Below are 27,531 nucleotides of genomic sequence, written 5' to 3'. Positions count from 1 at the left end.
TGATGGCCACACAGCTTGTGGATATATTAAAAACTACCGAATTGTAAAGAAAAGAAAAACTTGTGAGATACAGCTAAAATACCTAGAGGAAAATGTATTGCCTTTAAGTCATATTTGGAAACGAAGAAAGACTTAAAAGTAATGAGAAGCATCCATCTCAAGAAGTTACGTAAGAATATCAAAATAAATCCAAAAAGGGGAAAAAGGAAGGCAATAAAGATAAGAGAAGAAATTAATGAAATAGAAAATATAAACACAAAATGTCCTGGCATGTCATATATTTTTGAGAATAAAAATTTGATTATGAAAATAAAAACTATACATTCACATATTGTTGGTGAAATAATTATCCCACTCATCCCTAACAAACAGAATCCGTTAAGTCATGGTACTATCATTGTTGTCATTAAGGTAAGGAAATATGCGATATTCTAATGACTTCCAAATCTTCATATTTATCCCAGAATCTCTGGAACTCCAGACTGATATCTGGTTACCTCCTGGACATCAAGTAGAAGTCTTTGATATGCTTAAATTTTAGCTAATTCAAACCCAAATTCAGTATCTCTTGCTCCAGAATTGCTCCCCCTGCAGTGTTTACCATCTCAGTTAATGACAATACTGTTACCCTCGTTCTTTAAGCCAGAAACCTAAGAGTGGTCCTTGAAGTTCCTCTTCTCCCTCTTCCCACATCTGTTCAAATCGGTCACTAGAATGGTCCTTAATATACTTAGCAAAAGCCTTTGACTTGACCCCCTCACCCCTAGAGGCTTTCATCCCACTCTTGATTTTGCTCGCTGTCTTTTAATGATACAAGCTTCTGAATGTCCAGAATGGCAGTTCACTTCCATCCAGACTTGTGCTTGCTTCCCCTTTAGCATCCTATTGGATGTTCTTTATTAGCTATGTAGTACCCATCATTAAAAAAATGCCTCTAATAAATGATTCTCTCTAAGGTGTCAATTCTAGGCTATATTTATTCTTCATAGAGTTACTTACCTTTTAAAGAGTTTCCTGGAGAGGACAGTGGCCAACCCAGAGGTAGTATGAAGTTTTCAACATTGTATATCACACTAGTGTGATACCATCAGCTGAAAGGTATAGTAGAAGCGATGTGTTAAATACTCTTAAAAATTACTGTGGACCCTGAACAGCTTTTGTTTATGTGATTATAACTCAGTATCCATTGAGAAATCATCAAGACATTTATTCATTAAAAACATGAAACCTATTACATGCTAACATTTAACTTTTTAAAACTATTATTTAAAAAAAAAAAAGGCGTTTTATATTTTTGTAAAACCTCTCTTTGACATAACAGAAGACAGCTGGATCCTTTTATCTGCTTCTACATTCAGTCTGCTGTAATATTACACATCATGTAGCCTCTGGAAAACTTTATTACACACTGAGAAAATGAGAAAGAAACAGGTAAATAATGCCGTAGCATTCTTATGAAAGAAATTTTGATCCTGCAAACCCCTGGAAAGGGTTTGGGGACTTCCAAGGATGTCCATACTGTACTTTGAGAATGCCTAGGCTACATTACTCTCTTGTATTCTGAGGTCTTTAAAAAAAATTTGCTTTTTCTCCACTTCAAAACTAAAACATACTTATTGTTAACCCTTAATTGTTTTCCCTCCCAGTATAATCACTGTTAAGTATTTCTTGTTTGATTTTCTAAGATTTGTGTATGTGTGTTTTTGTTGTGTACACTTTTATATGTGGGAGAAAGAGTAAAGGTTAAAAGTCATTTATATCTTGATTTGAAAAAAGGTAGAGAACTGAGGTAGAACAGTGAACAGTAGTACTCGGAGTCCGAGGGATTCTAAGTCCATCTCTGCCACTCTGGCTTCAGGCAGACCTCTTAGCTAACCCTGGCCCAGACTCCTCAGTTCTCAGGTGAAGGGACTCCACTGCTAGGTGATCTCTAAAGGCTTTCCCAGCTCCAGGTACCAGTGCAGTGTAGGAACTAATTTATTTTTCCAACACTGAATGGTTAAATGCCAGAGGGAGATGGTAGAATGTTAAGTCTGAAAATGTTTTGGTGAGATACAAGAAGGTTTTTCTCTGGAAATTGATTCTTTTAAATTTTAATAATTGTCAGCAATACAACTCCCACTCAGATAGGATTCTGTGGGACTCAAAACAATGGATTTATTTTTATGCCTCTCTAGCAGAACAGTATTATACATTGTGGTTATCTTCTTGGCATTTTGTGCCTTCTAATTTTATGTAAGGGAACATACAGTCCTAGAGAGAGAAAAAAACTGATTATTTATGTAAAGAGGAACTTAATTCAAATTCTGAAAAATCATGTGCTTATGTAGCTTAGCATAAGACTCGCATATATAATATTTTCCTTCTGGTAACTGCTGCTTGTGAAAACAGTCATCTGTGTGTTTGCTTGGCAAGGAGACATATAGCAAGTCCCCAGTGTACAGAATAGCTATGTTTCAAATTTACCTTTAGCATTTGAAATACATTTCCCTGTGGATATTAAGTCTACTTGTAGGTGCATACAGCCAAACATTCATTAACAATTTCAGGGCGTATGCTGTGCCATGCTCTGCTGGGTTTTCGGACTAGTCCACAAAAAATATTTGACACATAAAATAGGCCCCATATTAGTACCTTTTTAAAGTGCTAGCTTTTCATTCTGTATCAGTAATTTTTTAAAAAAGTTTTAATTACAGCAGTGGTTAAGAGTAGGCTCTGGAGCCAGGCTGCCTTTGTTCAAATACTGATCTGTCCCTGGCAAGGTATATGACATTAGACAAGCTGCAAAACCTTAGCATGTTTCCTCGTCTGTAAAGTGGAAAGAATATGGTACCTAACTCATTAGATTGTTGTGAAGATTAAATGCTTTTTAGTAAAATTCATGTGTAATTCACATAACAAAATTAACTATTTTAAAGTGTACAGTTCAGTGGTACTGAGTACATTCACAATGTGTAACTCTTACCTCTATCTCACTTCAGGCATTTTGAATGGATAAACAAAATGTGGTGTCTGCACATAGTGGACTGTTACTCAGCCACATAAAGAAATGAAGAACTGACACACGCTACAAGGTGGATAATAAACCTTGAAAACATGCTAAGCGAAAGAAGCCAGACCCAAGAGGTCACATGTTACATAACTTTTTATGTGAAATATCCAGAATAGATACATCTATAGAGACAGCAAGCGGATTAGTGGCTGTCAGGGTTGAGTGAAGGGGGAAGTGGGGTGTGCCTGCTTAATGGGTACAGAGTTTTCTTTTGAGGTGATGAAAATATTTTGGAACATGACAGAGGTGGTGGTTGCACAACACTGAATGTACTGAATGTCGCTAAATGGTATACTTCAAAATGGTTAATTTTATGTATGTGAATTTCACTTCAATTTAAAAATAATGGAGTCTTTTAAGCATTTAGACTGACAGAAGATTCTCAGGCAACCAGAGCTGAAGAGCCTGTGGGTTTCTATGCTTAACACTATGGGTTTCTACACTTCTTTCAGGCCTCAGTGGATTTCCCTTACTTTCCCGTGAGTTCAGCTAAGGATTTAAAGGGTGTTTGTTGTATTTCTTTTTACATTTTTAATATTTTATTAAACAGTGGTAGGTATTTTGTAGCACATTGTCTAGGTCACATATTGCTAGAAATGGAAGCCCCCTTTTCACCCTTAAATTTTTTTTTTTAATCCTCACCGGAGGATATGTTTTCCGTTGATTCTAGAGAGAGATGAAGGGAGAGGGAGAGAAAGAAACGTCAATGATGAGAGAGAATCATCAATCGGCTGCCTCCTGCATGCCCCCTCCAGGGGATCGAGCCCAAAACCTGGGCATGTACCCTGACCAGGAATCGAATTGTGACCTCCTAGTTCATAGGTCAGTGCTCAACCACTGAGCCACACCGGCTGGGCTGTGGTGAATATCTTGACTGAGCATGGAGGGTAGAAGTAGTTATCTCTATGATTACTGGGTATTTTGGTTTCAGAGCATCGGAGCAGCAACTGACCTGTGAAAGGTTAAAAATCCATTTACCTGCTATCTTTGACATGTGTCCTAGGTTCCAAACCCCTAAGATTGATTTTCATCTCTAGGGACCCACTACATTTTTTTTCAGTATCAGTGAGAAAAAATATTTCTTCCAGAAAATGTAGTACTTCTGTTTAAATACATAATTATAGAAGTTTGAACAGTAATAATCCCAATAGGTTAAAATGTTGCATGCATTTGTTTGCTGAAAACCTGATTTGACCCATCGTTAACAGTGAACTTTTGTTGGTTTAAAAGTTGTGGCTCATTGTCTTGTGATGTGTAATGACTAAAGGCTTTTCAAACTTTTTAGGGCAGCGTGACAGCAATGACAGTGTTTTTTCCTTTGGATACAGCTCGACTTCGACTTCAAGGTGAGTTTCTTTTGTAGTCAACATATTCCTGTTCATTTGATGTCAGGAGGCAAACCTATTTCTCTAGAAAGTTCTAAATTAGCATAAGGATATTCTGTTTCATTAAAGATCTGTTGTCCATTTTCACTCCCTTAAATACTCATCATCATTGCTATTTCCTAATTAATAGAGAGGCATTCATGGATGAGTCAGAGCCTCAGGCATTTTCTATTCCGAGATAAACCAAGTGGGCTGTCACTAATAAGTTTTGAATCATTGCCATTCTTTCTGATAAATAATATGACTTTTAAAAGGCACAGTGGAGAGTTTTTGCTGGGGGTAGATTTTCTCAAAAGAGAAGAAAAAGTAGGAAACATAGAGGAGCCAAATACCCACTGTCTTTGCTCATGTAGGCATGCACTCCTAGTTTGCCTCTTGCTTTATAGGATTGTGCAACTCTCTATAACTCCTGCTTGTTTTTTTGTCAATATTTCTCAACTTGAAATTATAAACCTATGCTAAAATGTACATGAAAAGACAAGAGTAAGTTGAGCTTTGAATAAACGAATTCCTATGTTAAAACCCTTCATTACTGCTATCTTTTATTTTTTCTTAAATTTTTATTTATTGATTTCAAATAGAGGAAGGGGGAGAGAAAGAAACATCAGTGTGTTGTTCCACTTACTTATGTATTCATTGGTTGCTTCTTGTATGTGCCCTGACCTGGGATCGAACCTGTAACTTTGATGTATCGGGACAATGCTCTAACCAACTGAGCTATCTGGTCAGAGCCCTGTCATTTATTTATTTATTTTTTGAGATTTTCTATTGATTTGTAGAGAGCGGGGAAGGGAGAGGGAGAGAGAAAGAAAAACGTTGATGTGAGAGAGAAACATCAATCGGCTGTGGATCAAGCCTGAAACCTGGGCACGTGCCCTGACCAGGAATCGAACTGGCAACCTTTCGGTGCATGGGACGATGCCTAACCAACTGAGCCACACCAGCCAGGGCTCATGACTACTATTATTTTGCTTATTTGTTTGTTTTGTTGTTAATTCTCACTTGAGGATATTTTTTCCATTTAATTTTAGAGAGGGAGGGAGAGAGGGAGGGAGGAAGAGAGAGAGAGACACATTGATTGGTTGCCTCCCCATGTGCCCTGACCAGGGTGGGGGATTGAACCTGCAACCCAGGTACTTGCCCTGGACCAGGAATCGAACTGTGACTGGTTGGTGCTCAGGTTGACCTCTAACCACTGAGCAACACCAGCCAGAGCATGACTTTTTAAAATTAACTTTATTTTTTAATTTTATTTATTTTATTTTTTTCCTCCTTTCCTTTTGTTTTTATTATTTTATTTTTTTATTTTTATTTTTAATTTTTTTTTGGTTTAAAATATTACAGATGTCCCTTTTTCTCCCTAATGACCCATTCCACTCCGTCCCATCCCCCTCCCCAGTCCCTCTCCACACCATAGTCCATGTCCTTGGGTTGTACATATATGCATATAAATTCTTTGGTTACTCTCTCCCCCTCCACCCACCCACCCTCCTCCATTCCTCTGACATTTGTCAGTCTCATCTATGCTTCCATGTCATTGAATCTATTCTGTTCATCAGTTTATTAAGTTCTTTAGATTCCACATATAAGCGAGATTATGTGATGTTTGTCTTTCTCTGCCTGGCTTATTTCACTTAGCATAATTTTCTCCAGGTCCATCCATACTGTCCCAAAGGGTACAAGACTCTTCTTCTTTACAGCTGCGTAGTATTCCATGGTGTAAATGTCCCACAGCTTTTTTATCCACTGATCTACTGATGGGCACTTTCCAGATCTAAGCTATTGTAAACTGTGCTGCTATGAACATCGGGGTACATATACTCTTTCTGATTAATGTTTCAGGATTCTTAGGATACATCCTAGGAGTAGAATCACTGGGTCAAAAGGCAGCTCCACTTTTAATTTTTTGAGGAACCTCCATACTGTTTTCCATAGTGGTTGCACCACCAGCAGTGCACCAGGGTTCCCCTTTCTCCACACCCTCACCAGCACATGTGTGTTTGTTGATTTATTGATGGAGCCCTTCTGACAGGTGCGAAGTGATACCTCATTGTGGTTTTAATTGGCATCTCTCTGATGATTAGGGATGTTGAGCATTTTCTCATATGTCTCTTGGCCATCCGTATGTCCTCTTTGGAGAAGTGTCTATTCAGATCCTTTGCCCATTTCTTAATTGGGTTATTTGTCTTCCTCTTACTGGGTAGTATGCGTTCTTTGTACACTTTGGAAATTAGGCCCTTATCAGATGCATCCTTGGCAAATATGTTTTCCCAGACCATGGAGTTCCTTTGTATTTTGAGGCTGTTTTCTTTTGCTGTGCAGAAGCTTTTTAGTTTGATGTAGTCCCATATATTTATTTTTTCTTTTGTTTCTCTTGCCCTAGGAGATGTATCAGTGAAAATTCCACTACGTGGGATGTCTGTGACTTTACTGCCTATGTTTTCTTCCAGGATTTTTATGGTTTCATGACTTACATTTAAGTCTTTTATCGTTCTTGAGTTTATTTTTGTGTATGGTGAAAGTTGGTGGTCTAGTTTCATTTTTTTGCATGTATCTGTCCAATTTTCACAGCACTTATTGAAGAGACTGTCTTTACTCCATTGGATACTCTTGCCTCCTTTGTCAAATATTAACTGACCATAATGGCGTTGGTCTATTTCTGGGGTCTCTGTTCTGTTCCATTAAAATTAATTTTAGAGTTTTAGGATAGGTGATAGTTTCATGTGACTCAACTCAAAAAACAAAATATATAAAAAATATATATACAGTACAGTGAAAAATCTTGCTCTGGTCTGCCCCTTTTCCCCTTTTTTCTTCCCTGCAGATAATGTCCTTATTAGTTTCTTAAATAGTTTTGCAGAGTTTCATTATAGAGTAGCAAGCAAATAAGAATATATATTCTTTTGTCCCTTACACAGAAAGCATACTTTTCACATTGTTCTATATCTTGCATTTTTCACTTAACAGCATGTTCTGGATGCCTTCCAAATCAGTGCTTTGGGTGCCTGTTCTTCCTTCCTTCTAGCTGTAGAATGTTCCATGGTGTGAATGCACCATAACTTGTTTACCCTCCCCCTATTGGAGAATCTTGGGTTGTTTCTTCTCTTTTGTAGAATAGACTTGTTCATGTGCCGCTTTGTTTCTGTAAGTTCTATGGGATAAATTCTCAGACATGGGATTGCTGGATCAAAGGGTAAATGTGTTTGTAATTTTGATAGCTATTGCCAGATTTCCTTCTATATAGGTTTCCTAATTTGCCATCTTACAAGCCATATAAGTACCAATTTAATTCTTAAGAAATTGGTTCCTTTCTTCATTTTTATATTTTCAAAATATTCTTTAAGTGTGGGCATGAAATTTGAAGTTAATTAAGGTAGGTTTGTTTTCAGTAAGAATGCCAAGAAAAGTAGAATTCTCATCCTTTTGAGACTTTATTTTTTAGAACAGGAAACAGAGCACAAGACTAAAACTTTGGGAGCTTGAGTTTTAATTCTGACTGCTATCAATCACGTGTCCTTCACAGCTTTTGTGTCTGCAGCCTCTTCTCTAAAAGGAAGATGGTAGTTGATTTCCTTTCTACTTTATAAGATGTTTAGATAAAAATGAGAATATGTAACTTTGAGGAAAAACAACAAGAGAGCCTTATGAACATAAGAAATAAATTTCTCTTGTCACGTCTTTGAATATTAGGTATCGAATTAAAATACTGTGGTTCACGAATAACAGATACTCTTTTCTTCTTGTAGTTGACGAGAAAAGAAAGTCCAAAACTACACACATGGTGCTCCTGGAGATCATTAAAGAAGAAGGCCTGTGAGTACTTCCGTGTTCATCTCTGTTAGCCAGAGCAGCCTCATAGTAGATTCACGGCCTGCACTCCTTTCTGTCCATTCTCATAACCTTACAGTGGTGTGACTTTGTAATTGCCCGACTTGTAAGTACATAGGTATTGTCCTTTCCTTCAAGTTCTGTGGTTCACCATTTTGATTCTTGATTGTAGAGTCTTCCATGAAACCAATGTTTTGTTTTATGAACAGTAAACCGAAGAACGTAGTAGTTGTTTAGTTCAGATTCATTCAGACAGATGATGTACTTTTTTTAACTTTTTATTTGGAAATAATTTCAAATTTAAAAAGGTTGCAAAACTAAAAAGAGTACAACGAATACCACTATATGCTTTACCCAGGTTCACCAGTAGTTAGCACTTTTTTTCATTTGTTTTGTCATTTGCTCATGCATTCTCCCTCCCTTCCTCTCTCCCTCCCCTTCTTTCTTTATTACACATACACCACACATACCCCACACACAAATTTTTTCCAAATTATTTGAGAATAAGTTTCGTACCATACATCAAAGCCCTTTGCCCCTATGACATTGACATTAAAAAAAAAATTTTTTTTAATATGTTTTTATTGATTTTTAAAGAAAGAGTAAGGGACAGGGGGAGAGAGAGAGAGAAGCACTCACCCCTACTGGGTATAGAGTCTGCAACCTGGGCATGTGCCCTGATCGGTAATCAAATCTTTGACCTTTCAGTGCACAGGACAACTCTCAGCCAACTGAGCCGTACCAGCCAGGGCTGACATTGACATTTTTAAAGAGTATAGTCAGTTCTCCTCCAGTTTTTAAAAAATAAAAATGTTTCTCATTTTAAGTTTTCCTCATGCTCCTTCATGATTAAATGAGGCTGTGTATTCTGGGCCAGAAGAATGCATAGGTGATATCGTGTCCTTCTCAGGGTGTCACATCTGGAGTCACATATTGTCCACCTGCCCTTCATTGATTAATCATGATTTTTTAGATTCGAGTTAGCCACTGAATAATTTTATTTTCCCTCTGTTGCAACTATAAGTAGTCTATAAGGAGTTACTTTATTTAGTATCAGTATAGACTCAAAAATTTCTGTTTTTCCAGAGATTTACATTTGATTTCTTTACAGTTGATTACTTTATTATTTTGATGCTCAAATTGTTCTAGGTTTGGCCAGTCGGAACCTCTTAGTCTGATTCCTATGCTCTTATAATATGCCCCCATCACTTTTTTTTCACTTACGTTCTATATTTATTTTAAATATTCTTGCCCTGTAGTAAAATGTGAATGATGCTGTATTAGCTAACAGCCACGAGGAAATTGTCTTTAATTTTCCATAATAATTTACTAAAGGAAAGCAGTAAATCAGCTATTGATTATGTATTGTTTCTTTGGTGTCATTAGTGCTAGAAAAGGTTTCTTGGTTTGGGCATCCTTCAGAATGTCAGATGTGCGCAGTGTGAGTACGTTGTATAGGAGTGAGCTTTGAGAATATGTGAGTGATGATCAACGTTTCCTAGGACTTTGCCTATTTCTAGTGGATTTTGTCCATAATCTTTACTTTGCTTATTGTTTTTTCCCTAGCCTGGCCCCATATCGAGGATGGTTTCCAGTTATCTCCAGTCTCTGCTGCTCCAATTTTGTCTATTTCTACACTTTTAATAGCCTCAAAGCAGTCTGGGTCAAAGGTCAACGTTCTACCACTGGAAAAGATCTGGTAGTTGGATTTGTTGCAGGTAACAAAGTTTTCTGAGTATGAAATATTTTTATATGTTAACACTTACCTTGTCCGCATAACCTTTATGAGGTTATTTTAGCACATAGTTATGCTACAAAGAATATAATTAGTTTTCTGACTTGGCTGTGTGTGTGTGTGTGTTAAAAACACATAAAATTTACCATCTTAACAGTTTTTAAGTGTATACTTCAGTAGTAAGTTTAGACACATTGGTGTGAAACAGATCTCCAGAACATTGTCATCTTATAATGTGAAACACTAGACCATTAAATAACAACTCCCTTTTCCCCCTTCCCCTAACCCCTGGAAACTACCATTCTACTTTCTGTTTCTATGAATTTGACTACTTTAGATGCCTCATATAAGTGGAATCATATAGTATTTGTATTTTTGTGATTGGCTTATTTCACTCAGCATAATGTCCTCAAGGTTCATTCATTTTATAGAATATAACAAGATTTCCTTCCTTTTTAAGGCTGAATAATATTCTGTTGTATATATATATATACCACATTTTGTTTACCCATTCATCTATTGATGGGCATTTAGGTTGTTTCCACCTCTTGGCTACTGTGAATAGTTGCTGATATGAACTTGAGTTGTGCAAGTATCTCTTCGAGTCCCTGCTTTCAATTCTTTTGGATGTTTACCCAGAAGTGAGATTGCTGGGTCATGTGGTAGATCTTTTTTAAATTTTTCGAGGAACCACCATACTGATTTCCACAGCACTTGTGCCATTTTATAATCCCACCATCAGTGCACCGGCATTCCAGTTTCTCCACATCCTCGCCAACACTTGTTATTTTCTGTTTGTTTGTTTGTTTGTTTTATAGTTGTCATCCTAATGAATGTAAGGTGATATTTCACTGTGGTTTTGATTTTCATTTCTCTGATGATTAGCAGTGTTGAGCATCTTTTCATTTGTTTTTTGGCCTTTTGTAAATCGAGTTATTTGATTTTTTTATTGTTGAGCTGTAGGTATTCCTTATATATTCTGGATATTAGCCCCTTATCAGATATATGATTTGCAAATATTTTATCCCATTTTATAGGCTGTCTTGCACTCTGTTGATTATATCCTTTAGTGCTCAAAAGTTGTTTTTTCCCTTTTTTTGTTACTCCTCACCTGAAGATATTTTTCCATTGATTTGAGAGAGAGAGAGAGCGAGAGAGAGAGAGCACCATTTCCTCAAATCAACCATCACCATCTCTCACTGATGGTGGACCATTGCTCTGTTCTGATCTCCTTGTCTCTGAGGTCTTCCTCACTAGTTTTCAAACAGTGTCAGAACTCAAAAGAACTCAAGTTTGAGATTTGTTCACTTGGGAAAAAAAATATTAGAATAGATCCAAGGTTATCCTGTACAGAGGGAACCTTCTTTTTTATATAATTGCAATAAACAACAATCCAGTCTGATTTTTATGATTGAGACCAAGTTTTTGTATTATCTTGATTTTAATGCATTTCAGATTACTGTAGTGTATATGTATTTACATTTAAAAGGTTCTGGCTCACTGTTCAGGGCTCACTCATAACTTTCAGTGAAACTACTAATTCATGAAATATATGATGAGATATTTTCCTTTTTAATTGTCCAAAGCTGTTTGTTTGTGTATCTGACATCCCATTATGCTTTGCTTCTTTCTTTTCTAACTCTTACACAATTTATAATTAAGGTAGATTCCTCCATACCTGACACAAACTAGATTGGTATAGTAAGGCAATTAGTTTTAAAAAGTCAGTTATGTAAGGAATATTGTAAATTCCCTACTTACCTTGGGTGTTTTAATTTAAGATGTATGAATATACTATTTCAATCTTTTTAAAAAATATATGTTTTTATTGATTTCAGAGAGAGGAAAGGAGAGGGAGAGAGAGATAGAAACCTCAATGATGAGAGAGAGTCATTGATCAGCTGCCTCCTGCACGTCCCCTACTGGGGATTGAGTGCACAACCCGGACATGTGCTCTGACCAGAAATCAAACTATGACTTCCTGGTTAAGAGATGGACACTCATCCACTGAGCCATGCCGGTTAGGCTATTTCAATCTTTTAATGTATGGCCAAGGCATATTGGTTCACTGATGGGAGTTTTGTGCTTTTATTTCTTATATAACCTGTACCTATAATTCTTTGCCTGCACTAACAGATACAACTGACATAAGCAGGTTTGAGAAAAGACATAATTCACTCTTGGTAAGCATAAAACCCAGTGGGATGGAAGTTGATAAGCATGGGCATACCAGAGAGTGGCCACGGGTATTCGGTATGCTGTGGACATCTGTCAGTATCTTTTAAAGGGAAGGAGAAACACAGATTTATCTAGTGAGTCCATTATATAGACCTGGTTAAAAGTGATTCCAATGTAATAATACCATTCTAATTTACTTACATTCTGAAATGTTTTCTTGAGAAAAAGAGTGGAGTCAGGGTAGACATGCAGGGAGAGCTGATGGTTCAGTGTCAGTTGCGAGTATCATCTGTTACATGTCTTGTCAGATTGATGGCTGAGAACTGCTGTTCTGAAACCCAAATCTGATTGTCTTTTCCCCGACTTCAAAACCCTCAGTGTCTGTCACCTGCGTACAGAATAAAGATATGGCATCCTCAGTATACAAGGTCCCCACCATGTCTGGGATAAGAGCCTAACATGTAAGAACTGTTGTGGTGCTGCTTACCTCTCTAGCTGTTCCCATCTCCATGCCAAACTGTGATTCCTTGAATATACCAAGCTACTTAGTAACTCCATTCCTCTATTGCTGCTGTTGTCCGATTGAGTACTTCATTGTCTGTCTGATACAGTCTTACTGCTTTTTTCATCATATTAACTCCTATTTATTCATCCTTTTATTTTTAGTTCAAGCTACTTACTTTTCAAGAAGCCTTCTCTGAAGATTTCTCTACCACCCCCAGGTTTCATTCTGGATTAGGTGCCCATTTTTTGTGCGCCAACATCGTAGATGCCTCTGTCTCAGTGCTTGCTCCACTGTATAATCATAGTCTACACTTTTGTCTTTATCTTTTACTAGGCCTTGAGCCGCTTAAGGTAGAGATTACACTTTTGTTATCTCTGCATCCCTGGTGTTTTAATACAGTGCCCAGTACGTGGAAGGTACTGATTAATTGTTGAACGAATGAATGAAATTTAAGGGCCTGCTCCTCCTGTAGTCTGCATTTTACTAAGTGGCAACTCTAGTCTTCTAGCTGCTCTGCCAAAAATCTTGAATCTGTCCTCCCTCTCTGACCCCACCTCCAGCCTATGAGCGAATCCTGTGGCCTCTTTCTTCATATGTATGCAGTGCAGCTACTTGTTTCCACTTTGACCTGAGTCCAAACCGCCATAAAATCGTGACTGGGTTATCCTCAGAGCCTCCTAACTGATGTCCTGCTTCCTATTTTGTCCCCTTCAATCTGAATTCAACACCACAGCCAGTGTGATCATGTTAAAACATAAGCAAGATCATTTTATTTCTCAAAGCCCTCCATTTGCTTCCCATCCTGCTCGGAGTAAAAGCCACCAGTCCTTACCTTGCCCTATAAAGCTCTGTATGACCTGGGCCTCCTAGTCTCCTTTTCAGTCACACCGCTGTAGCCACACTGGCCGCTTCACACTGGCATGCTTCTGCCCCGGGGCCTGTGTATCTGCTATTTCCTCTGCCCAGCTCACTCCCTCACCTCCTTGAAGATCTTTCCCCTAAATGGCCACAGTGCCCAAAATAGACATCCCAATAATCTGCTTAAATTTTCTCCATAGCTCTTGTCCTCTAACAGCTTACATATTTTACTTATTTATCTTATCTCATTACACCATTAGAATGTAAGCTTCACGAGGACAGGGATTTTATTTTTATTTACCGCTGTATCGTCAGCACCTAGAACAGGGTTGATCGCATAGTGGACACACAATATATATTTGATGAGCAGACCATGAATGAATGACTTGTGGAAGAGGGACCCTACTTGCTCTATATTACCCAAAGGAATTGGGCCTGGATCACAATACTCATAAAGTCATTTCAGAGTTGCTAATTCATACCTCAGGTAAAAATCCTTTACTAGCTAAGAAGATAGATGTAATATCCATAAAAATAAAATTTCTAACAGCGTTTGGAAGAAATAGATCATTGGGATGAGAGTGAATTTCTGTTTTTTGAAACTTTCAAAAATAAAGTGAATAATCACTTGGCGATTGGATTGGAACAGTGGTTCTCAACTGAGGCTGATTTGACCCACAGGGAACATATGGCAAATGTCTGGAGATATTTTTTGGTTGTCACAACTAGAGGATGCTGCTGGCATTTAGCTGGCAGAGACCAGGGATACTGCTAACCATCCTACACAGTAGCACCCCTCACACACACCCAAATAAAGAATCACCTATCCAAAAATGTCAGTAGTGTCACAGTTCAGACCCTTGGTCAAATGAATTTCCAGAGGTACTCTTGGAACTTTCTTTTGTGAGTTTTAAACTTCTCCTTAGAACATGTTTTTATATCTTAAAACCTTTGCATTCTTACAATAATTAGAATTAGCTTTGTCTTCCTTCTGTGAGTCCTGTTTTTATTATAATCACTGTAGAATGAGTTTCATTATTTCCAAGGAAAACTAGGAACTGTACAGGGGTGGACAAAAGTAAGTTTACAGTTGTGGGTACATGAAACAGAGTTTATTCTTGTATTATAATTATAACCTTCATGTCTTTTTTAACGCAAGCATCTGTAAACCTACTTTTGCCCACCCCTATATTGAAATTCTGCTTGAAACTTAGAAATTTAATTAAATTATTTATTTTCACAGAAGAAAACCCATATAGCTTGATAACCTGGGGAAAACTTGGGGAAAGAACCTTACAGATAACTTAAATGAAGAAGAAACCATTTTAATGAAATGGGGATTTTTACAAATAACTCCTTTTGAATGCCAATGGTGTTACCATTGTTGTGACAGTTCATATTTGTTTCCTGCCCTCCAACCGTACCTCTGGTAAGGCAGATTTGTTCCTTTTGTGCATCTAGTTGCATTCTTTGTAGAGAGACAAATGGTTAGATTTATGGCCTTGATCTGCCATTTTCTTGTATCAGTGGTTGTTGTGCATATTTCCCACAAGTGCGCAGCCAATTAGCATACTTCATTTTTGTTTTCTCTCCTTACCCAAGGAGACTCGCTGCTGATAAACTATTCATTTTGAAGATTTCACAAGTAAATAGCTGTGTTCCAATTATTCCTTGAATTGGTGAATAACTTTAGTGAGTGGGTTCAGTTTTACTGTTTTTTATCTCTTAATTTTGGTTCTGTTTTCCTGTAAATGATTTTTTTACCAAAAAAGAAAAGAAAGAATATAGAAGTATTTGAATTGGGAGAAAATCAGTCTCCTGTCATGAAGTAGGTAAAGTATTAGTATTCGCATCTTAGAGCTGAAGTGACAACCACAGCTTGGAACTAGAAAAAGAGTTTTCTGTACAGGTTCATAAATAAGCGGACGGTGTTCTTTATCCCTTCAGCCTTACCTGTTGTGCGCTAGTAAGAGTTGGAATCGCTCATCATGACCATTTATAGTTGTTTTTCCAACATGAAATGTTGTCCTTTGCTTGGTAACATAGGTTGTAAGTTTCTAGCAAAGTTTTGGATCCTCAAGTATTTTGAGTGTCTTTTCCCAGAACTCATAAAATTAATAGTGTTTAAAAAATACCTCTATCTATTTTGGCTTAGAGGATGAATAGAGTACTTGAACTTCTCGGATAAAAAGCTCTGAAATACAAAATGTTCTTACAAGGACTTTATATTCTCTTTAAATGATGTAGTGCATTTTTGTACTTGAGATTGTCCTTAGTATCCTTGCAGTCTTTCAACTCATGGTAATAAAGGGGATATGAAAACAGAATTTTAAGTAATGGTTAAATCTTAATCTTGGCTGCATTGCCTCTGACATGTTTTATGTCTGCCTACCTCTTGAATAGAACATGAAGGAAATTTTGATTTCTAAAGAATTTATTTAATGGGCAGCCTATTTCATTTGTTTAGAAAGGTATGTACACTGTGCCTGGCAAGTATTCATGGCTTGTCATCTCTGGTTCTGATCTCCTGTCTTCATCTTAAAAAAAAAAAAAAAAAATGTAGTCTCCTCAGTAGCACTTTTTAGCCTGGTTTTTCTGGCTATTGACTTTTCTGTTAAGTGATGTGTACAGTGCATTGAATAGGGATACATTATAAAGTCTGGGCAAATAGACATGTATTGATATTTTTCTATCTTGGCCTCTTGGGCACTGGTGCTTTTTAAAAATGAGACCAGCAGGCACCTCTAGGTAAGACTTAATCAAGATTATGACCAATGCCTCAAGTGACAGTGTATGAATATATTGAGTCCTAACTAACAGTGACTCCCTGGTGCTATGTGAGTCTATAAAAATACAACAAATACATCTCATAAAATTATGTGATAATGTCTTTTATTTTAAGAAATGTGTCCTCATAATGTTTCTGAGAGAGAGGTAGAAAAATATTTTACTTTTGCTCTGTATGTGACAGATGAAAACAGTTTTAACCTCTTGGCTGTTGCATAGGCTTATTCTTGAATAGAACATGGGTTTTCTGTATACCTGGCATGTTTTGAGATTCCTTAAATCAAAACATTCTTTCTCTTCCTTAGGATTGCACCTCTTGGTTCTTCACAGTGTGGCTAGAGCCAGATAGCTCCATGTATGGTTGCTGAGTTTGTTCATTGGTTCATTTGTTCAATATTTATTTAACAAATATTTATAAAGTATATACTGTGTGTCAGGCACTCTGTTACAACTCTGTCTGGTTTGTTTGTTTTTTAAATCATTTCAGGACTGATGAGGAATATATTAATATCTCAAGATGGTGTTAAATTGGGATCATGTGTTTTCAAAAAGAAGCACCTGACTCATTGTGTTGTTCCACTCTGAGGCAACCTTGGGGGGGCCAAGATCCCCATCCTTAAGCTTGTAAGGATCATGATGCTTGCAGAGCTCTTTCAGGTGTTTTGTGACAGTTCATAACTACTGCTTGCTGCCTGCCTGTCCTAATTTCCTAAGTGATGAGGAACTCTTCTGTAATCATCTAGTCCCTTGTTGAAGCACTTTCCAGTGTCACCACTTTCTCCCACTTGTCACCCATTATACTAGATCCAACTCACTTAAAACCATGTGAGCTACTTATGGGAGAGTTGTAAATTGTGTGTTTTATATGATGTTGTCATGCACTTAGCATGTGATCAATAAACCACTTGTCTCTTAAAGCTGTTTTTGAAAATTTGTATTTAAAACTATGTCAGAATTGCTACTTTGGAATCTATATAAGTTGACAAATAGATTGCCTCCTATTATACAAATAAGGAAACTTATTACTCTTTTCATGTGGAAAGGTACTACTGCCAGCCATTTTGCTATCAGCAAGGCTTCTGAATTGCTTCTAACAGTAGTGGCTTGTGTTGCACCCTGGCACAAAGAGGCACCTTACCTTAGGTGGCCCAGGAGGACAGTGGCAGAAGAATAAATGAAACATTGGTGTGTAGCTTTAATATAAGACAGCAAAGCTTAATAGGTTACATTTTGCTTTGTCTTTGCCCCTTCCTTTTTAAAGGAGTGGTGAATGTGTTGCTGACAACTCCACTCTGGGTGGTAAACACCAGACTGAAGCTGCAAGGGGCAAAATTTAGGAATGAAGACATTGTACCAACCAGCTATAAAGGTATTATTGGTAAGTGTCTCTGGGTGAGTTTCTATTGAAGGATTTTCTTTTTTCTTTGTATCTGGAATTTATTGCCACAGTAATGCTATATGACATACAACCTCAAATCTCAACATCCAATAGTAAGCATTTGTTTAGATCACATGTCTGTGAATTGACAGGGATTTGACTCATCTAAGCTGACCCCAGCCTGGGAGTCTCAGCTCCACGGGTCTCATCATCTTCCTGGCACCTGCTTGAGCATATCCTTCTCTTGGTGATGGTGACACGCAAGAGGACACAGCATATTTTGAGCCCCTTTTTGAATCTTGACTGCTAACATCCTGTTGGCCAAAGCATATCACATGGCCAAGCCCAAAGACAAGGGGTAGAGAAGTAACTGCTACCATGGAGTGTGGGTGGGAGGGTGTGGATATAGCTGAAGAAGAATCTACTATACTTTTTTTATTCTAGTGTTATCTTTGGCTAGAGATACCAGATTAATGTCTTGTATCTATGAGCTTCTGCTTTTTAATAGTATCACTCTGCCAGGTTCCTCTTTCCTGTGTTTGTAATGAGGACAGTGGTTTTCTTGTAAGTCAGTCCTATAAAATGGACTCGAAGCAACTGTCATCTTATCTGTTTTATGGGCCTTTGTTGTGAAACATGTGGGCTATCAAGTCACAGTTCTCTATGATACAGAGTTCCCAGTGGTGGTGATCACTTAGGAAAACTTGACATTCTGACCCCAGATTGTCAGGAGTTCCCTATGATTGAAGTTCTCTCTCAATAACTTGGTGACTATCAGTGTCTTAATTATCAAAAAGTAGCTAACTGATGAACTTGTCCTAATATATCATTACAAGAAGGAAATCTTGATAGAACCATTTGAACGGAATTCACCTTGTCTTCTTTAGTTAAGGGATTGTCATCAGATGTCCTTGATTTCTTGCTTAGATGCTTTTCACCAGATCATTCGAGATGAAGGAATCTTGTCTTTGTGGAATGGCACATTTCCCTCCTTGCTGTTGGTTTTCAATCCTGCCATCCAGTTCATGTTCTATGAAGGTTTAAAACGACGACTTTTAAAGAAACGAATGAAGGTAATCCTGACTTTGAAAGCAGCAAACAGTAATCTTCTGTTCTTATTGTTCAGGTTGACATGATTCATCTTTCTTTGCTTTCCAGCTTTCTTCTTTGGATGTGTTCATCATTGGTGCAGTAGCCAAAGCAGTTGCCACCACGGTCACTTATCCCATGCAGACAGTACAGTCGATTCTGAGGGTGAGTGCTGGGGTTCTTCCTGCATTTAGTCAAACAACGTTCTAAAATACATGGTTTCTCTGTGTAAAGAAATGTTAATATTAATAAAGCAATAGGTCAGTTGGTAGGCCAGCGCATTCCTCATTCATTTTTTCATTTGTCTTATATTCTGCTAACCAGCCTATCAGTTGGTTTCATATTTGGTTTGGAAGGAAGTTTACATTTGCAATTTCTTAGGTAACAGTGTCTCAGAAAATGCACATGTGGAGGAAGTTTCTTAAAGGACTCAGGAAAATATAAGTTTGCTTCCTTCTCATTCAAGTTAATTTGCTTGGTGCCCTAGGGCAGACTATCCTTTACAGAAACAGAGGTTGATTCCTTTAGTTTATTCTAGAGGAATTAATGGTTTTGCTTTTTTTTTTTTTAACTTTTCCTGTCCACAAAAGAGAAACTTTATTGAGGCCCCAGGGTCACAGGCTTCAGGTAAAAGGCTGCCCTGTGGACCCGAGGAGGTGGCGGAGGGGCCTTATTTAACCTTCTTCTTGGGGCACAGCTTGTTGGTGTCACCGCCGTTCTTCTTGAGGCAGTTGACAGCATAGGGGTGCAGGCAGCGGTAACACTTGGGGCAGATCATCTTGTTGCAGTTGTACTTTTGGACGAGCTGGTGGAGGGAGGGTTCAGTGATGCCACCCCTCAGACAGTGTCAAGTGCAGGGTGGATATTGTAGTCTGAGAGAGTGTGGCCATTCTCTAGCTGTCTGCCTGCAAAAATCAGACACTGCTGGTTAGGCAGGATGCCCTCCTTCTCTTGGATTTTAGCTTTGACATTCTCAGTGGGGTCACTGGGCTCAACCTCAAGGGTGATAGTCTTGCCAGTCAGGGTCTTTGCAAAGATCTGCATCTCTGCGTCTGCTGGGGAGGCTGCTCCGACGCCTCGCTGAAGAAAAAGAGCTAATGATTTTGCTGTTTTGGAACACTTTAAAATTTCTGGGTTATTCATTGAAATGATTGTTAAGTGCCCACTCTGTGTGAAGAACTGGGTACACATGGTGAATAAAGTAATCATAATCCCTACCTTCATGGAGGTAATTGAGGAGAGAACGAACAGATAGATAAGCAAAATAGGTAATTACAGACTAAGAAGATAGCTTCGATGAAGGAAGGAAGCCGCATTCTGTGACTTAGTGGAGGGGTGCTTGATGGGGATCTTCTTAGATAGGGTGGCTGGGGGTGGGCTCCTCAGAGGAGGCATATATAAATCAAGACTTAAAGGGAGGGAAGGACCCAGCTGTGGGAAGAGCATTCTAGGCAGAGAGATCATGATGTGCTAAGAGCTTGGCAAATCCTAGGAACTGAAAGGAGGGCAATGTGGCTGGAGAATGGCTCAGGATGAGATTGGAAAAGTAGCAGGAAAGGTCTAGAGTTTACTCTCAATTCATGGGAAGCCTTTGAAGGGTTTTTACACTAGGGAGTAATGTGGTTTGATTTACAATTCTAGATTAGCGAGGCTATTGTGATGTATTGGTCAGAGGCTAAGAGAAAGGGGGCGGGGAATCAGGTAGGCCATTTCAGTATACAGGTGAGAGGTGATGGTGGCCTAGAGTAAAGTGGTAGCAGTGGAGAGGAGAGAGGAGACATGGAAAGCGTTATGATCTGTTTTGGAGAAAGAAATTCAAAGGACTCATTGATGCATAAAACGGGTAGCAATGAGAGTATGTCAGTTCAAAACATTATTACCTTCTCTTAAAAGTATTTTTACTAATGTGTTATTTAAAACTTGGCACTTAAAATAAAGGAATTCAGTAGCATTCAGATAATGTATTTTGACACTTTTATAATGTAAACAGATAGTGTGAAGAGTTTACACTGTAGTAGTTCTAATTGATTAGCATTTATCAGAACTTCTTAAAGGACTGGAAATTAAGCCGTACATACCGTCAATATCTGTGTCTTCATCGTGGGCATGTCTTTTTTTCTTTTGAGGTAGAATTTTCCCCACAATTCTCTGTAAAGTGAAAATTCTTGTGCTTGCTTCATGGAAACATGTTTCTTATTTTCACTCATTTAATTGAAATATTTCATTGAAAATAGAGGATTAATGAAATGTACATACTAATTGGATATTTGGATTACTGTAAGGTTTAAGACATCACTCCCAACAGAATTTCCCCTGAAGGTAGAAACTAAGGTAGAGAAAGCAGTACTAAACCGTTTTTATTCTTCTTCCCCAGTTTGGACGTCACAGGCTTAACCCAGAAAACAGAACACTGGGGAGCCTCCGCAATGTTCTCTATCTCCTTCACCAGCGAGTACGGTGAGCTTCGTAGATGCTTCGCGTTCTCTCCTCTTTCAGCGGCCCCTGTGCCAGGGAGCGGTTGGGTTTGCTTACCTTGCACTACTGCCTTGACCGCGGGAGCTGGAAGCCTCTGCCTTGGATACTGTGGTCAGACAGTTTTCATTTTAGGGCCTTGGTGCAGTATGACAGTACTTTGGGAAGTTAGGGAAGAGGTCAGGTCCTTATTCTTTGTTAGTTACAAATATTCAGAACTCCTTTAGAACGGGAACTCTCCCAAATCTAACACAGAGACCGTTCTGCCTGAGTGGTGCTTCTGTCAATGGCATACCCTGTGATCTCTCTCATAGATAGAAATAAGCAGATATGATAGAGCAGTGGTCATAGTGAGGAAGGAAGCAGGGAGTAGGAGGAGTAATACCGATGATGATGACGGCAGTAATGATGATGATAAGAGGAATTACCATGTTTGAGTGTTTGCTTTGTGGCAGACACTGAGCTTGACACTTTATGTGGGCAGTCTCACTTAATCCCAACAATAGTCCTGTGAGGCATGTACTTTAGTCATTTCCCTGTTTCATTTAGAGAAACTGATCCTTAGGGACAGCAAATAAGGCAGGGACCTCCTTTGAAGCCAAAACTGCTATATTACTGGTCCTAGGTGTAAGATATTTGAAGATAAATAAATTTATTATAAAAATAGAACATGCTTGGGATAAAAAATAAAATCAAAGATACACAATTGGTATAAAGTAAAGAACTGAATGCTCACTATCCCATGTGCTGGCAAGAATGTGGAGCAACCAGGACTTTCGTATGTTGCTGGTAGAAATGTAGATGGCACACTCACCTCGGAGAGCAGCTTGACACTTTTGTAAAAAGTTATACACACTTCCCATAGGACCCAGCCATTCTGCTTCAAGGTATTTTCGCGAGAGACATGAAATATATCTGCACAAAAACTTGTACACAAATGTTCATAGCAGCTTTACTCGTAAGAGTCAAAAACTGGAAACAACTCAAATGTTCATCATTGGGTGAATAGATACTTAAATTGTGATATCGCTATAGAATGGCATACTACTGAGAAATAAAAAAGAAGGAATTGTTGATTCATGCAACAACATGGATGAATCTCAAAATAATTATGCCAAGTGAAAGAAGTCAGGCATGATTTCACTTATATAAAACTTAGAAAATGCAAATAATCTGTAGTGACAGAAAGCAGATCTGTAGTTACCTGGATCCAGGGTAGGAGGGAGGGAATGATTACAAAGGGATGTGAGGAAACTTTTGGGGGTGATGATATGTTCACAATCTTGAATGCAGTGATGGTTTTCGTGGGTCTGAACATCAGTCAAAACTTATCAGACTGAAGTCAGTTAAACTTCAATAAAGCTGTAAGTACATGTACACTTGCTCTTTTCTCTCTTTCCTCTCCCTTTTCTGAGAGGTAGTCACTGTTAACAGTTAAGAGTATATAGGGTGCCCAGCCGGTGGCTCAGCGGTTGAGCATCGACCTAGGATCCAGGAGATCGAGGTTCGATTCCCAATCAGGGCACATGCTGGGGTTGCGGGCTCGATCCCGAGTCGGGGGCAGGTGGGAGGCAGCCGATCAATGACTTTCTCATCATTGATGTTTCAACTCTCTCTCCCTCTCCCTTCCTCTTTTAAAAAGAGTATATAGGGTATATATTCCCAGAATATTATATAAAACATATATTTTGGGTGTTCATTTTTATGTAAGTTGGATCAGGTGGTAATACTGTTTTGCAACTTGCCTTTTTATAAATTTAATATCACAAACAACCCTTCACATCAATATCTATAAATTTATCTTATTTTTTAATAGTGACAACTTAGTTTTCTGTTACATAATGTACCATAATTTATTGACCAATACACTTATTGATGGATAGTTTTTCCCCCCAGATTTTTGCCTTTACAAACATTGCTGAATAAATAGCCCATAAATTTAGCTTTGTACACCTGAGTGATTATAATTACAGAGAAAATTCCTTGAAGTGGAATTACCTGGTTTAAAGAGTTTGAACATAGAAAATTTTGATAGGCATTGCCATGTTTACCCTAAAAAGTGACACCAGTATCCATTTCTACCAGCATTGTGGGAGTTAAGAACAATATCACTAACAAGAACGTTATGAAGGTCGTGTTAACCAGAAATCAATAGGGTTAGGTAAATTTTCAAATCCAGTGTGTTTTCATGTCTTTTATCTTGTTTGGTTCTCCCTCAGCCTTGTGCGTGTGGAAGGGTGACTGTATTCCCATTGTTGCAGATCAGAAAACAGGGTTAGAGAAGGAAAGTGATTTGCCCAACACCAGACGGATGAAGGCAGAGCCAGGTGTTCAAACTCAGGTGCTCATTAAGCACGCAAGAACTATTGGATGAATGAAGAGCATTCCATCTATCATGATGGAAATGTCTGCCCTTGTCCAGTAGGGTTGCCGCTAACTACATGTGGCTGTTGAGCACTTGATATATGGCCAGTGCATCCGAGAAACTGAATTTTTAAAATTAATTTTAATTGCCACATGTGGTTAGTAGCTACCTACCATATTGGACAGTGCACTGTAACATGCCTGGCCTCTCCAGACTTTTGATTGATTAAGAATCACCTGAAGTGCTTGTTAAAATATAGATTCCTGCCTCCCCCTGGAACAAGGTCTTGCAATCTTTGTTTCTAAACAAGGCTTGGTGATTCTGATGAGAGTGGATATAAAGAAAATCTGCACTACACCTGGATATCTCTCCTGTACTACTCACACAGAACACTTCACTCTGACACTCTGGTCACCAAATGTGTGTGGGGTTTTCTCACACCAAGCAATGTTATGCATGACACCAGCTGGGTGTCCTACAATTTAGCTCAATGCTGACACTATCCACCCAGAGGTGGTATCAGATCTCACTGGTTAAGGTTTCAGTCCCATGAGACTTCAGATGCTAATCGCAAGTAGTAGGTCCCCAGGTTACCATAACTTCTCTCCAACTTGGCCGAGTATCGGAGGTTCCCATGACCCCTTCCTCCTGGGATTTAATTATTTGCTAGAGTATCTCACAGATCTCAGGGAAGCACTCATGTTTACCAGTTTATTAAAGTGTGTCATACAGATGAACAGCCAGATGAAGAAGATGCACAGGGTGAGGTCTGGGAGGGTCCCAGGACAGGAGCTTCTGTGCCCACGGAGTTGGGGTGCATCCACCCACCTGGGAGCTCTTCAAACCCCATACAATGGAGTTTTATGGCGGCTTCATCATGTGGGCACAATCTGTCAACTCTTTGTTTGGCCCTCTCCCCTCTCTGGAGGATGGAGGTGGGGCTGAAAATTCCAAGCTTCTAATCATTGCTTGATCTATCTGGTGATGACCTCCAGCTCGCCCCCCAAATCCAGGAGTCCACCAAGAGTCACCTCATTACAATAAAAGACACTGCAGTTACCCAGGATATTCCAAGGGACTTAGGAACTCTGTCAGGAACCAGGGTCAAAGACCAAATATTAGAACAAGAGGTGACCCTGTTGCTCTTATCATTCAAGTAATTTACAAGGGTTTTAGGAGCTCTGTGCCAGGAACCAGGGACAGAGACCAATGCACATATTTTGTTATTTCATAGCAGACCTCACCTTGAGAAACACTGAAGTGGACTTTCTTGGAGGAACATAATTCACGTTAATTAATGAACTAGAGATTCATGGGTCAAGGCTTTTCATTCCTATTTATCACATGATTTGCCCCAAATAATAGGCGTTCACACATAGCAAATATAATAAATACAGAATAGCTTGTGCGTGGAGCACTTGATTAGCTCTACTGTCTCAGTGTTCATGCTGTGGATAGGCCTGGAGTTGCTGATGAACTAACGTATGAGATCAGTTCACTCTCAACAAATAGCTGTGGAGAAATCATTTACTGGGAACTCTTGGTTCTAGCTGAAGCAGTCTTCTCCGTGGTTAGAGCAGTGGTTCTAAAGGGCCGGTCTTCACCTGGGAACTTATTAGAAATACAAATTCTTGAGTCCCATCCCAGGCTTAATAAATCAGAAACTGGGGGGATGTGACCCAGCAGTCTGGTTTAACAAGCCCTTCAGGTGATTCTGACGTGCGCTAAATTTGAGAACTGAAAATCTGGAAACTTAATTATCTAAACCAATTTGCAGCTCTCCTACTATTTGAGGACTGTTACGTTGAAATAACTGAGTTGGGAGAGTGTTAAAGATCTAAAAATTCTTAGTTAGATCTCAGATCTTGGCATTAAGATGGTTTTAGGATCTGCATCCTATCTGGGACATCGTCAGCAATCCGCTAATTAATGATGATTATAAAGACAATGGCTTGGTGGCTCATGAATACTAAACTTTAACCAGTCCTCAAGTACCTCTATACATAGTAAGTACTTTGACAACAAAATTCTGTTAATACCTAAAACTTCCATTGCTTGTTTTGATCCTGAGGATAAACCTTTGCAAAGTAGCTATCAAAGTAGCCTATTTATTTGATGCAGGAGTTGACTTATAAAGAAAACCTTTTCTTTTTTTCAAACTTCTTTCCTTTCAGGAGATTTGGAATAATGGGACTCTACAAAGGCCTTGAAGCCAAACTGCTGCAGACAGTCCTCACTGCTGCTCTCATGTTCCTTGTGTATGAGAAACTGACGGCTGCTACCTTCACAGTTATGGGGCTGAAGAGTGCACGCAAGCACTGAGACACCTTCTCCGAAGAGTGAGGACAGTGCTCAAGATGCGGGTTTCCTCCTGCAAAGAGAAGCGATTCTTTTTTTACTCTCGCTCTTTCTACCATGAATTTTTACCCTCATTGGCTTCAAAAGTACTTAAGGGTAAACATAGAATATAGCCAGCTGAACCTGTCACCAACTTAATTTTTATGATGGTTGGTTGAATTTTGTGGGGGAGGTTGGACAACGAAGAGAAAGCATTATTGAAAACCTAAAATTGAAAGTTTGTGGGGTTAATTGGTTTTCTTTAGGAGAATGGACTATTGCTCTCATGTGTAATCTTTTCTAGTTAAAATCTTTCTTAAATTTACCAGATGTTCTCTTTCCCTGGACCTTCCCCCTGGTTCTAAGACAAATTCAATACCCTGAAATTCTCATACACGTTTTATGTCTCAATCTTGGTATTTTCCTCACTGAAAATAATATTATGAGTATGCCATGAGAGCGTGATTTTATTTTTGTTGGCTTTTTTCTGCTTAAGGAAAGGTGTCTTCTTTAGTACATAAGCTATTTATTTGATGGGAGAAAGTGAAAATTATTAATCTCAAATGATTCTCTTATAAGCTATTTGTAAACATCACTTATTCATTAGTATTTGACATAATTTTAAAATATTTATTTTGAATCAACTCTTTTATTATGAAAGGCTTGAAGTTTTATGTTCATTCATACAAGCCCCAATCAAGTCAAGCCCCAATAACTTGTCAGCACCAAGGACGTGCCCTTTAATAAGGTGTTACATTGGATTTACAACTAGCTGATAAAAATCACAGAAAAGGGGAAGGGAGCAAATATCTCGTGTAGGCTCTGGAATATTATCTCCCTTTGTAAACTCTTGGAGGAGGCTGTATTTTTTTTTTTGACAATAAACATCTGATTGAGATTATTTCTATTTGGAAACATTCCTTAGAGTCCTGCTACTCAGAGTGTGGTGCGTCAAGCAGTAGCATTGCCATCATCTGGGACTTGGTTGGACTTGTGACCTTCTGAATTATATTCTGCATTTTAACAAGATCTACAGGTGATTCATACATTAAAGTCTGAGAGACCTTAGCACACCTGACCCAACAGAAGATATGATTGTTTTCAATTACAGAAACAAAGACAAAGATTTTTCTCAAAGGAAAGATGGACTAATGTTTTAAAAAAGCCTCTAAAAAAAACCGGGACTATGTCATCATTTACTTTTCCCTCCTAGCACAGGTTAAGGTGGTAGGACTTGTATTATGTAGCTAGAAGTAAAGTGAATTTGGACATCTCAAGCCACTCAAGAAACAAACTCTTGACATTAGTAGACCAACTCTTTGGTTCCTATGACTTAGTTTTTGTCCCTATAACAAAATGACAGGTTTTTTATTTATACATGTAATTTGGTCAGAGAGAGTAATAATGTCTGTGGACTCTGGTATTAAATTCCATTTTGAGAGTGGAAATTTCTTTCTCTTATTTTCTCTGTGGCCACTGTGGTAATTCCAAAATATGTGATTAGCAAGTTAGTAATAATTGAAAGATCATTGTGTTGTTCTGGAAAATAAGAATTAGGAGGA

The 27,531-nt window shown here is 38.4% G+C and overlaps 1 protein-coding gene and 1 pseudogene across 2 annotated transcripts in view; one reads left to right on the top strand and one right to left on the bottom strand.

The window, feature by feature from the left end:
• Nucleotides 1-26,870, top strand: part of SLC25A17 (solute carrier family 25 member 17) — a 41,657-nt gene extending 14,787 nt beyond the window's left edge. The window contains exons 2-9 of the mRNA XM_081130391.1: nt 4,338-4,398; nt 8,184-8,250; nt 9,832-9,983; nt 17,590-17,706; nt 18,634-18,779; nt 18,865-18,960; nt 21,170-21,252; nt 25,807-26,870. Coding sequence (XP_080986517.1) covers nt 4,338-4,398; nt 8,184-8,250; nt 9,832-9,983; nt 17,590-17,706; nt 18,634-18,779; nt 18,865-18,960; nt 21,170-21,252; nt 25,807-25,954 — 870 coding nt within the window. The 3' untranslated portion in view covers nt 25,955-26,870. The remainder of the gene's footprint in view (nt 1-4,337; nt 4,399-8,183; nt 8,251-9,831; nt 9,984-17,589; nt 17,707-18,633; nt 18,780-18,864; nt 18,961-21,169; nt 21,253-25,806) is intronic.
• LOC308553340 (ubiquitin-ribosomal protein eL40 fusion protein pseudogene) lies at nt 19,466-19,842 on the bottom strand (annotated as a pseudogene). The gene has a single exon. The product of its transcript is annotated as a ubiquitin-ribosomal protein eL40 fusion protein pseudogene (transcript).
• Nucleotides 26,871-27,531: the final 661 nt, after the last annotated feature.

Source organism: Miniopterus schreibersii, assembly GCF_964146895.1.
Source record: "Miniopterus schreibersii genome assembly, chromosome: 2".
Taxonomy (NCBI): Eukaryota; Metazoa; Chordata; class Mammalia; order Chiroptera; family Miniopteridae; genus Miniopterus; species Miniopterus schreibersii.
This window is presented reverse-complemented; position numbering and strand designations above follow the sequence as displayed.